General features: G+C 36.7%; 1 protein-coding gene across 2 annotated transcripts in view; it reads right to left on the reverse strand.

The window, feature by feature from the left end:
- The window catches only part of NUP133 (nucleoporin 133kDa), a 37379-nt gene that overhangs the window by 23371 nt on the left and 469 nt on the right, over positions 1-13539 (reverse strand). For both annotated transcript variants that reach the window (XM_010562661.1, XM_010562660.1), the window contains exons 2-10: positions 10675-10793; positions 9759-9862; positions 8610-8717; positions 6740-6871; positions 3357-3527; positions 2563-2718; positions 2402-2472; positions 1657-1804; positions 631-778 (exon numbers count right to left, since the gene is read on the reverse strand). In XM_010562661.1, coding sequence (XP_010560963.1) covers positions 631-778; positions 1657-1804; positions 2402-2472; positions 2563-2718; positions 3357-3527; positions 6740-6871; positions 8610-8717; positions 9759-9862; positions 10675-10793 — 1157 coding nt within the window. The remainder of the gene's footprint in view (positions 1-630; positions 779-1656; positions 1805-2401; positions 2473-2562; positions 2719-3356; positions 3528-6739; positions 6872-8609; positions 8718-9758; positions 9863-10674; positions 10794-13539) is intronic.

The raw sequence follows: 13539 nt of genomic DNA on the forward strand, positions 1-13539 counted from the left end.
GGGGGGGGGGGGGGGGGGGGGCGGGGGAGAAGAAGAAAGGAGGGGAAAAAAAGAGAAAAAGGAGGAGAAAAAAAGAAGACTAAAGAGAAATAAAAAGAAAAGGAGGAAAAAAAAAGAAAAAAAGAAAACAAAAAGAAAGAAATCAAGATTAAGGTGGTTCAAGTTCTACCTAAGGACTGATGTGCACATCCTACTTGAAAACACCTCTGAAAGTCAAGGATGACATACTTAGAGACATCTGACACGGGCACCTAGTATGTATTTTAGACTGAGCCTTGACCCAAAGTTAACTTCAAGAAAAAAAAAAAATCCATAGTGAATGTTGGAAGAAAAGAAAACCAAAAAGGGCAAATAATCCCACAAACAAACCCCCCACCCTTTCATATACCACGAGTGGGGATCTACTTCATTTTCGTCCAAAACACTGTAGAGAAAGCAATAACAATACTGGATTTCACGTCAGTGCTTTCTCCGTACTCTCATGAGAAACTCCCAACTTGAAAGATTTAATAAAGAGAAAAAGGAGCGTAAATATGATTCTGCTCTCCAACAAATCTAAATACTGTAAAAACATTCAATTAGAAAGTATCAACAAAATGTGATTTCCCCCCCCCCGCCCCCGCATGTTACCTTGTATGCCAAATACGATTTTCTCCTGTGGTAAAGAAATTCTTCCAGTTCCAGTGGAACAAGCAAACACTTCATCTTCCTTATAGAGGTAAGCTGCATGGCTAAAGTAATCTGGGACTACCAGACAGCACAACACTTCCTCTTCTGACTGAAAGTGTTACATATGAACAATATTACATATATAATCAAAACCTTAAACAAACATCTAACATTTTAAAGGCTGATCTGAGTTGCCTGAATTTGTTTTCATCTTTAACAAGAAGATATCGATATAACTTAGAACCTAAAAAACCAAACAAAACCACTTTTTATTTGCCCTAAAACTTAAGATCCTGAGGTTTTTTTGTTCCATATATATTAAATTCTTGCTAATTTCACATGAAGAGATAAGTAAACATCAATTATTCCCCAGTTTTCACACTCTCCTTCCATCTTAAGATTCAATTTTAAGATGCCACTACAAGCAGGGGGGAGAGGGGGAAGAGTGGAAGAAGTTTACCAAAGAAAGTTAATGCCCAAGTTTATGCTTCCAGAAGAGATAGCACAAATGAGGAACACTAAGGACAACCAGTGTGTCCTCCCCTCCCAGCAAGCCAACTGTCTAGCAAGGACCAAAATACAAGCCTCTTCACTCCTTGTCCTGCTACAAGAATCTCAACAGAGTCTGAGATCTGTTCTAAATGGATTGCATGAGTATACCATAAAATTACGCTGCAGAGACTTTCACACACAGGACAAAAATTAAAATAAACCAGTAATAATCAGATTTAGACTTATATTTTTGAGGCTTTTTTATGTTATACTTTAAAATGCAAAGCATAAACTTTACATACAGTTACTATTAAACATTAAAAGATGCTAGTACACATTTTCCTCAGAATACTACAAATACATACTTCCAAGAACAACCCTAAAACGGAGAACTTGATTTTCCTTTAGACAAAAATCTGATAGCTGATTTATGTACAGGAATATTCTGAAACACTGTGCTTTCTTAACTCAGTTTCAGAACCTTCATTTATGTACCTGAAAAGACGGATTATACTGTGTGACCTCCACAACAACGTCATCAGACATCTGGTAGCCTTTATCTTCTACTGTTATCAGAGTGTAGTAGACAAGACATGGACGATCTCTGGGATGCCATGCTGCAGCAAGTATCACCAGTCCATCACTATCCAACAACAGATATCACACCATTGAGAGATGATTATTACATATTTCACTTGCTCAAACTGTACCACTCACAAAGACAGGTATTTAAGTACAATCACAAATAAATATTTTCCAATATTGTATAGTACTCTTTTTTTTTTTTTTTAGAAAGAAAGACTATACTATTTGTTCTTTCAAGCTGTTTTATTAGAAGTATTCATATTTCAGTACAAAACTGAACCAAGGCAGTTGTGATTTTATGTAATTAAATTAAATACAAGAAATACTGAATTCTCTGCATTTGCTGGAACATGTTACAATTGCTTACTTGCTGTCTTTGTAATATGAAGGCAAAACAAACACCCAAACCTGATAAAATGACACTAAAAAAAGTGAAAGGAATTATTCTTAGGTAATTTGTAATGCTACAGAGATAATGATAACATGAAGTATAGGATAACTTAGTTATCTACTATGACAGGCTTATTTTATCAACAGTGGCACGGCACTCAAGTAAAATTAAATTGCAATTACTCATATAAAGTTTTTGCAAGAAAACAGAATGCATTTATCTCATTAATGTTAAGTCTTACCAGGTGCAACTGTACTTCCTTACCGATTCTGTTGCAAATCCATGTATTGTATATTTACTCCTCCTTTAATATCTTCATAGTTACTTTCAGAACCCTAAAAAACAATACAGCTGACGTAACTATATATAAATAGGCTCTTAATCAAACAAACACACAAACACTTTCCAGGTGAGCTGGCTCTTACCCAAATTGCATCTGTAATATGTTCTTTCAGGATCCTGTTGACATCCCAGCTGAGAATATAACGTTCTGATGAATCATCGATGTCCCATTTGTTTAGATTTGAACTTGTCAGCATATAAAAGCTTGACCTCTCTTTATCCCAAAGAACGCTAGAAATCTGCATTTAAAAAAGAAAAAGCTAAAAAGGTTACAGCACAGCCTTAATATTTGGATACAACAATCTACACCACTCTCAGTCCACAAAAGAAATCACTTTCTTGGGCAACCTACACAACTTATATTACAAGATAAGAGTATTACGGTAATTTTCAAGAGAAGTCTTATTTTATAGATGTAAGAACATCTGTACTAAGTATGTTTCTCTTCCAGTTTCTGTGGAGTTCGTTGACAAAGCTCAACCCAATCACCAACCCTTGGCAACCCTAAATCAGAAAAGTAAAATTACAGGTTACTGTTAGTTTCTCCAAGTAGTAATGAGGCTATTACTAGAAAGAGGCAAGACTTTGAATCATTGCATATTCCCCAGGAAGCATTACTACTTTAAAGTCTCCTTTCATTCAGATCTAAAGAGCAAGTCAGCATTCTTCTTCACAAAGCATACAGATTTATTTGGTTTCTGTCTTTCTTTCAAATTTCAAAGACATATAAGTAACATAAATGAGTTGAGTCTTGCCTCTTTTTTGGTCATCATATATCTTTACACAGTCCTTTTATTTTTTCTTTCTTAAACACTGAGGCTTGAAATTACAGAAAGAAGCTAAAGCAGATTACTATACGAGTGTTTTTCATGCTTACCACAGCATCATGTCCAGGAGACAATATACCCAGAAGAGAAGAAACCTTTCTACCAATTCCAGAAAACATGCCCTGACCCTGTGGCAGGGCATGCTGATGAATCTTGCCAGAACTATCTGGTATCAATCGAACTAGCTGGCCTCTAGAAGATGATAAAATAAAGCTTCCTCCCTAACAAAAAGAAAAGCAACTATATTAAAAAAATAAAAATCACACTGCTTAAACAATTCTATTGTCAAATAAAATTCTTTATGTCCACTCATAAGGGTAAACACTAAACAAGAACAAGACACAAGGCATCCACAGTACTTGAGAGCTAACAAAGGAAAAAAAAAAGCATTTATCACATAAAAAGACTGTTTAAACAAATTTTCCACCTTATTCTCTATGCTTGAATCAGTGCAAGGTACAGCTCACAGTAAACTTTTTTTTTAATTTTAAACCACATTTATAAAAAATATGAAAAGAAAATATATTTAATCAATCTCTACAGGCACTATTGCATGTAACATTCATATGTTGAATTATCAATTAAATAAATGCACACATGGAAGCTGAATGTTAAAATTTGAAGTGTTATTAAGCACACTATAACCTTTTTTTTTTTTTTAGTAGCATCCTATCCCACAGGCCACTAATCTAAATGAACTCCATAACCAGTCTTCCATCTTGTTATGTCAAAAAAGTCTGGGACAGGCAATGAAAAAATGAATAGTGCATTAGTCAATGTGTAACTGAGAAAAGATATCACAACGCTAGTGTCAGACCAGGAAAGAAAACAATACACAGACACAAAGAAATAAGTTCTTTTCTGTTGGGGTTTTATTGTTGGGTTTTTTTGGTGGTGGTTTTGATTTTTGTTTTGGTTTTTTTAAGAAATAATAAACACTAGTGCTAAGTCAAACATCTGACTGGTACTTAGCACTGTCAGAGACTCATTTTCTTATCATTGCATGACATTTTTATCCATGAAACTCCATTTCAGTTTAACAATATGTCCTGGTTTTGGCTGGGATGGAGTTAATTTTCTTTCTAGTAGCTGGTAGAGTGTTATGTTTTGGGTTCACTACCAGAAGAAGGTTGATAACACACTGACGTTTTCAGTTGTTGCTAAGTAGCATTTAGACCAAGTCAAGGGTTTTTCAGCTTCTCGTGCCCAGCCAGCAAGAAGGCTGGAGGGGCACAAGGAGTTGGGAGGGGACACAGCCAGGACAGCTGACCCAAACTGGCCAAAGGGGTATTCCATATCATGGGATGTCATGCCCAGTGTATAAACTGGGGGAGAGTTGGCCTGGGGCAGGCGGGTGCAGATCGCTGCTCAGGAACTAACTGGGCATAGGTCAGCGAGTGGCGAGCAATTGCATTGTGCATCACTTGCTTTGTATATTCCAATCCTTTTATTATTGTCATTTTATTATTGTTATTATTATCATTATTAGTTTCTTCTTCTCTGTTCTATTAAACTGTTCTTATCTCAACCCACAAGTTTTACTTCCCCCCACCCCCCCTCCGATTCTCTCCTCCATCCCACTGGGTGGGAAGCAAAGTGAGTGGCTGGCTGTGTGGTGCTTAGTTGCTCGGTGGGGTTAAACCATGACACAACAGAACTAAAATCTCATGTAATCCTAATGATGAAAAATAGTGTTACCTTTGCACTAAGAAAATGTGAAAAGTCTTGTGCATTATGCAAAATATGCACTCTATTGTAGGTGCTTATATACCTCATTTAGGAGGCAGAGACTTCTGTTAGTGCATCTCTTGCCTGTCCTAATGGGTGCACTTACATTAGCACTTTAATTAGTATCAAAAGCCTGCTTCTGAAGTGACCTTCTCTGAGTCCCCACATACTACCTGCTGGATCACATCACATAGCAGTCTGAGTGTACCAGCTGTACACCCTTTGAATGAAACTAAACTGAAAGATGGGCTCTGACCACTAACAGACATTAATTTCATGCAGCTAGGCTGGAACTAGTTTAAAATAACAACCTCCTCCCCCTAGATGACCAGTGTAGATAGTGGCACTGCCTCAGCACTAACCTTTTTACTTTATAGATTCTCAACTATTGCCTTTCACTACTTGCTAACAGACATAGCCTTCATGTCCCCCACCACCAAGGCATTAACAAAAGGGTGCCTTCAATTCAAAACTGATCAAAGTTTGTATGTTACAGGGAACAAACAAGGTCTGTTAGGTGTACAACAATTTTCAAAAAAATGAATGCTAAGGGCCTGGAGGTTACTGAAAGGATGAACTGTTTACCTGTACAGGAAACATTCAAAGAACAAAATTTTTAAAAAAATTAAAACCAAACCAAACAACCAAAACACAACAAAAAACCCCCAAACCAATCAAAACAAAAACCAGTGCCATTTTCATCATCATTATACTATACAAAAATTTTGCTAAAGGTTAAATCTGCCCAGTGACAGGATGACTAATGAAGTATAGTAGTCATACACATAATAGTGCAGCTTTAGAACACTGATTAATAAAAGGGTTCTGCTCTGAAAAAAAAATAAGTTCCTCTAGCTCTGAATTCACATTGATGTCAATGTTTCAACTACAGGTGTGATAAGACCTTGCTTTCCTCATCTTGATACCTGAAACTTGGGCACAATTCAACTCTAATAGGTTAGATACAAGTTAGTGTTTCTTAACATCTTGCAACTCTTAAGAAATTTGTCATTAAGATCACTGTCTTCTGATTAGGTTTACAAATGTTTATGACACACTGATGCCCTAAAATAATATTTATAATACAGGATATGAACAGTAAATGTTGAAAAGGCCATGAGATAAAATGTAATTTAATTGATAATACCTAGTTTTGAAGATTAAAAAAATTGTAACACACTGAATTTTTTTATGTATTCCATTTTGAGAGTTCTCCCCATTTAGGCACACCAACAGCAGAAAACAGAATTTTTAAGAATAATTCATAATATACTTGTTCATTACTTTCATACAGAAATCTCTCAAATTCAGTCACTGGTGAGCTACACCACAAGATGCCAAGTGTGTGGTCTGCAGATTCAGATGAAATAGCTCTCTGTTTTTGTGATAGCAGGGTTTTTACGTAATCACAGTAGTTAATACTGACACTCCTTATAAGCCGAGGTACCAAACCAGTCCTCTTAACTCTACGGTTGAATCCTGCATGCTCCCCCAACTTTAACATTATTATTTATGACTACCAGTCATCTCTGCTACTTAAGATCATCACACTCATCAACAATCTCTGAAATTATTCCTCAGAATATTTGATAGTTTGCTGTGCAACATTTATTGGAGATTTAGGACTGATAATGTGGAACATGCTTTTTAATTTTTAAAACAGGAATTAGTGCAGTATTTTAATATAAATCATACTGTACTGTACCTTTACTGCTGTTAGGAAACTGCACAGAGAGCCTCCAAAGTCTGTAAAAGTCTCAATATAGGAACCTTCATGTGCAAGATTGGGCCAGTAGCGCACAGAACCTTCGCTGGTAGCAACCATTATTGCCAGAGACTTGAAGTAAGAAAATAATTAATAGAACATGCAAAACAATAATAATCAGACCGCAGCTTTAACTAAAACATGTTATTTTACATATCAAGGTTGTGGGTGACAAACACACAAAATTAGTAAATACATATGGATGCACACTGACAAACCTAGAACCAAATTGCAAAATGATTCTGTAGCATAACTTAGTATGTGCAGGGAATGTTACACTCACTTATTTTGCTAACCATAATATTTTCTACGGGTTCTTGTTCCTGATAATTCAGGGTCTGCTACTGAAATGCAAACAAAACTTACAGTTGCAAGACAGAAGAGAGGCTGTGGAGAATTCCAGATGCCGAGAGTTATAAGCTACTATGGAAGACCTAAAATGCAGGCTGCAATTTAACAAAGAAACTGCTCTAGTGTCATTAACAGAAATATCAAATCACATGGTGGCTCTTCTCTTCATAAAGACACAAGCCCACGGTGTGCCTTCATTAGGGTTTCTGACTCAGGAAATCACTGAGAGACCAAATTCAAAGCATGAAGCAAGAGACTGTGGTCAAGTAGAGATTTAGACAGAAAGCATCATACCTAATGTACTGGTTATTGAAAAAAATCACGGAACAATAGAAGAACTGTAGCTGAGAGCTCTTATTGATCCTGGAGTTTTCTAACCGATTTTTGACTAGACACAGATCTTCACAAAGGAAAGCAGTTGGCTAATGAACATCATAACTATTAAAAAAACATCACAGAATGCAGTCCTTTGTGATTCCTGCCCATTATTTAATAATTTTCATTGTAGTGAAATATTTTCTACCACTAATATTTCTACTTCGCTCTATACAATCACAGTATCCATGTATAGCTCACAAGCTGAAGAAAGATGAAATTAAAAAAAAATAAATCTTGGTTTAGGTGTATTACCTCCTCTTAAACTTCTTTGGATATGACTAAGTCATAGAGTATTTAGAGTTTTATGAGCTAATCACGAGATACTAAGATTGCTTTTCATCATCTGGAAGCGTAACAAAATAACGAGTCAAAAGAAAAGATCCTATTACATACTCTGTGCTGCTTCTTCCTTCCAAAGACAACTGCTTATCCAGTTTTATTAGAGCACCACATATATTAATTGAAAACTACACCCAAGCTGAAAATGAGAGCTTCTTTTCTTCATGAATGATAGCAACACACATATTAACATACTTTCAGAAAACTTAACTGATCTTCAGACCTCACCCTCTAGCACAGTATGTTACGAAAAGGCACTTAGGAAAGTAATCAGTCAAGACAGATTGAATCATCTGTCCTCCCAGTGCCAGCTTCCTCGTAAAGACCAGCCAAGGGAGGGTGCTGTTGTTTGCTTCTCATCCATCTATACTCAGAATTAAACCACCGCTGAACAACTTTTTCTGCCAGCATGCATTTAAACTGCACTTGCTTAGACTGAGTATTTGATTGCCCTGGTGTTTGTTAATGCAATACTACTTAGCTTACTGTATTTTTGTTATGAAAGCATACCAATTAATCCTTAGCAAAACTATTATTTAATCTGATCCTATAACATGTAAATGGTGTAATTTGAAAAGATGAGTTTATTTCAAACATATTTATTGCAAACTATCAACCCTGACCTTTTGAATAGATAGTACACCACCAAATGCAGTTTTCAAATAAGTACTTGATAAAATAGGATATATTCAAAGTTACTCTAAAAGTATTTTTTAAACACTAAAACTTAAAAGTTGATCACCTGCAGAGAAGATGCTTCACCTGAGGAACTGAGACAAGATATAGCTGCTAAACTAGAACTCCACTGGAAGTCACTGGGTGGCAGCTGCAGTTCTTTGCACAGAGATAACTGTAAGAAAGAAAGAGATGCCATAATAAATATGAGATCGGAAGAACTTATTCCTCTGCCACAAAGTCTTTAGACTTTTTGACCCTGCTAAAAATTAATTTTCAACTAGTCCCAGACACTGTGTAAGGGAACCAAAAGAATGTCATTAGACATTTTCAGCAAGGTTCCAAACAGCTAAAAAAACACCTACTTGTACATTTTCAAACGTTACTGTTTTTCTTTAGTTATTTCTGAGTGTTTCTCACAACACTACAATATGAATTATTTCTTTCAGAGGTGCAATTATTTGACCATTCCTTAATACAATATGCTAACAAGGCAGCAAAACAAAATTAAACTAGAAGTGCTTGAGAAAGCTCACTAAGTACTAACAGAGTGGACTCCCCTCCCCCAAGTTAAACAATCAGGAAAATTTTAATCGCTTGAGAAATCTCTACAAGTACCAGAATGCATACACCTGACTCTCCACTGTAAGTGCAGAATCTGTACAATTAACATACATCACACTAATTGAAAGATACTGATTTTGTAACTACAGGTTTCCTCTGACCATACTTGCTATTCACTGAAATGATGCTGAAAGAAACACTGCCCAGAGGGAAAAAAAAAATTCTTGACATAAGAAACCTAGATGAAACATATGTTCAGCACAGCTGAAACTAACTTTTTTTTTGAGACCTTGAAAATCAGTCCCAGAATAATCTAAACCAATCAGTAGCATATCAACTAGTTTTTAACTATCAAAATAAGCTTTACCAAGATTATCTAACACAAGAGACACACCTATTAAAATGTAAAGAATTAACCTTAGTGTTAAGGTGACAATTAAAAATGAAGACAGGAATATAAAAATGTTAAGCTCTCTCAAAACCTTGAGTTTCAGTTACTGTTGTTAGTATGACTTCATACCAACCCTGCTGCTTTTGGGGAAACGAGACAAACTCCAGTTTATAAAGAAACTCTTGCTTTAAAAAAACCACAACTGAATAACTTGTCCAACTAGCATAAAATACAGTTTTTCCATCTTGATCTTTCAGTTACCTTAGCTACTGGAGACTGACCAATCTTCCAAATAATCAGCCTTTCTTTATGGACTAGCCAGGCCCATCCACTTTCATCCACTTGAACACTCAGCTGGTCATCGGCTACATAACAAGTAATTTTTTTTAAAGCATTCAGATTTTTAAAACACTGCAGAGTAACCTTAAAACCAATAAACTTTCATTCTCATATGAAAATAAGAAATATATTTTCTATTAAATTAATTTCCATGTTACAATTTCCATGTATTTAATTAAGATACCAAGCTACTACATATTGTTTAAAAATCCATTTGACAAACACTCAACTTTTATGAATGAAAAGCAAGACAATCCCAGGACCTATTTCCACCAACTTACAGCAGATTATAATAGCTTTGTAAATTGCTCAGCAATTTTTAGGATTATTTTTAAGTATGCATTTTTGTTTCCTCTTATATCTACTATAAAAAGAAAACATGCACAGGGAAAAACTCTTAGGAGACCAATTTCTTGAACTCAGGGAAAGGTTTGTATCACTGGGGCTTTTAGAAGTGATAACAAATGTGGATTAAAAATAAATTAAAAAAAATTTAGAGCATCCACTCTAGGACACAACAGAATCAAAACAAGTGAAAAAGGTGAGAAAGAACCAATAAGCAAAAGTTACTACAAAACTACTACTGGCTTTCTTGATAACCTTGGATTTTATGATCTACTGGTTAAGACAGCACCTGAAGGATATTTACATGCATCTATATCCACATGGGTGTTATTACAATTACAGTTACATAGTTAACCAAGTTGGATTCAAACCAAGGCACAAACATTTCCATTTCCACTCTAAAGTCAGCATTTAAATGGCATCAACAACATGGTAACACTTTTCTTGCCTGTCAATTTTCATGAGAAAAATAACAGATAAAATCAGTTCTTACCATCAGCCTTCTTCAGGGCTTCCATAACCTTAACAGGCAGAGAGGATCCAAAAGCCTTAACATCATAATTAACAGTCTCACTTGCTGAGGGATGCTGGATAACCCTAGTAGGAGTTGCCCTTAAACAAAAAGTTATAGTTAGTTTTTTGTTGTTTCTTCATCAGTTTCAACAGACATTTACTTCATTAGTATCTGTTTAGAAATAATGTGATGAAATGGGTTTCTGTAAAATAAATATGCTCCCTCTGGGAGCACCCTCTAAAGCAGTAATTTGGTGTCCTCCTTACAAGTTGTCAGCTATCAGCAAATTCCTTTATTTTTTAAAGGACTGATTTCAAACATGCATTCCTCTGCCAGCAACAAAATCACTGCTCAACTTCTCTACATTCTGGTTATCTGTAGAATAAAGCTATCCACAATGCCAGGAGAAGCTCAACGGAAGTTCTTCCCCAGCTGCAGGGCCAGTTCTGACACTGCTGGGCAGTATGTACTGTGCAACACTTTGAATACCTGTGGCAGCTCAGATCAGCTAGCACTTCTACTGACCTTATTTTACTGTGGACACTGTAGTTCTTATCTGTTTCAGTCATTATTTGTTTCACAATATAATTTATAAAAGCTGCTTTGCACCTTCCCCTACCTTCCTCTCTCTGGAACAGCATAGGTCTGTCTTGTCTTTTGAATGTGATTAAGTGGGTAAATTTCTCTCCTTTTAGAAGATACTGCCCTCTTTTTATTTCTCCTCGCAAGGAAAATGATGTCACAGACCTCCACAATGTGAAATGCCAAAAGATGATGACACATAGCTAGAACACAAGCCTGACACCCGGTTTGGGAAAATACTGTATTAAACAAACCTGAAGTAAAAGTTCCCTGAAACTGGAAATGGACATGGAAATGTTTATCTCAACAAGAAACAGCTGCTCCTGAGAAAAGAGATTCTGAACCCTCAAAATTGATCTGGGGCTCATGTTAAATCTCATTTTTTGATTCATATGGAAAGGAGAAGGGGGGAAGCTGGGGCGAGGCGGGAATGCCTAAACTTTTACTATTTTATCTTCTTTTTAAATACAGAGGTTCTTATTATTTTCATATATTTCCTTTACCAGGGATACATCTGAGGAACCCTCGAATTCAAATGCTAGTAAGAGATTATAACACTGGTATTGTATATTTATAATGTACAATACCACTTTTAAAGAACTTTAAAACTGTTCAACTATAAAACGTTTCAGTCAGAATTTGTTACCATGAGAACAGAGTGTATCAAATATCCTACAAAGAATCTGAGAGCACCTGAGAAACCACAGACTTATAGTGTCTTAACTAGTGTAGGAAAGTAAATGAGCAAAATGAATAAATGTAGATTACTAACTCTCATATTTTTTTCATACAGAAAAGTCATACCTAACAGTTGAATCAGAATTTTCTGAAAAAAGTCAGTGAATATAATCCAGACAATATTAAGTACTTAAATTTCAAAAAATCTTTCAAGAAGATCTCTTATCAAAGATTCCTAAAGAAATCAAGCTGGGAGTTATGAGGAAGAGTCTTACTGTAGATCTAACCCTGTATAAAAGAGAGCAATAAGCAAAAATAATACAGAGGAATGAAAGGCTAATTCATACACTGCAGGAAAGTTTCCATGCTATAAATCTGTATTGGTGTCTCAAATCTTCAGCACAGTCATAAAAGAAACCAACTACCAGAGCGACAGTGTCCTGACAGTACAATATTATTTAGGACAGTCAAACAGCAAACAGAATATCTGAGTTACTAAATACAGAATAAAACGCAAAACAGAAAACGTGACAACTCCACATACAGCTTCTTGTGTTCTAGGATGACCTAGCATGCACACATCTCAAAGGGATATTGTAGAAAAGCTACTGAAAAGAGATTTAAGGATGACCAGAGATAAAGAATATCTTACAATACATCCCAACAGAAAAACAAATGGTAACACTGCATTTGTGAAACAGCAATGTTGTAACCTACAATGGCTTCAGCATGTAAAAATGAGGCAGGGTTTGCAAAGACAGAGGCAAAATATTTTTTTAAACCTTCTTGTATAGACAGTGGAAAGCAAGAGCTTTCAGGCAGAGCCCTCTCATTAGGCTCATTTAGAAGTATGCCTTAATACATTTGCTGAGGCACAGGACCAATATGATCTAACTGCTGACTATTACACATGACCAAATAACACTTTTTTCCCCTCCTTTTACTCAATAAGGTCAAATGATTTTATCTAACCAAAAGCCTCCACGTCTGCATCTGGATTTTGGTTGTGTTCCTAAGACTCAACGAAGAGATTCAGATGGGCGAGCACTTGGAACGCTTGTCTTTTTTTTTTTTTTTTAATTATGGTACTTTTTTTTGCTACTTTTTTAAATCACTAGCCTAACTTCCCATTAGCTCTCTCAACAATTACTGCTACTTCAGCAAAGAAAGAGCGAGTCTCTTCAGATCCTCAGCAACAGCAATTCTGTGCGTGACAGACCCTTTCCCCAAGCAACAAACGAGCAACCCTCCCCTCAACAACCAGGCAGACGACGGGAACTGCAGTCAAGTCTCCTGCAGCGAGAGGTAACGCCGCTCGCTGCTGGCCGCTGTGGAAGGGGCGGCCGGAGAGAGCCCGGCGGGGGAGCTGAGGGGGCCCGGGGGACACTCCCTCGCCCTCCCCTCAGCGGGCCGGGAAGGGGCTGACCCTACGGGCAGCGGTCCCCGCCAGGCCCCGGCTGCGGTGCCTGCCACCGAACCCCGGCAACGGAGGGCTCGGGGTTCATTCCAGAAGCGAGAAAGGAAAGGGAGAAGGGAAAACCCTCGGGGTCCGAGCGGCGCGGCCTGAGGCGGGCGGGAGGGGCG

Source organism: Haliaeetus leucocephalus, unplaced genomic scaffold (genome assembly GCF_000737465.1).
Source record: "Haliaeetus leucocephalus isolate CR32 unplaced genomic scaffold, Haliaeetus_leucocephalus-4.0 Scaffold162, whole genome shotgun sequence".
NCBI classification, from domain to species: domain Eukaryota; kingdom Metazoa; phylum Chordata; class Aves; order Accipitriformes; family Accipitridae; genus Haliaeetus; species Haliaeetus leucocephalus.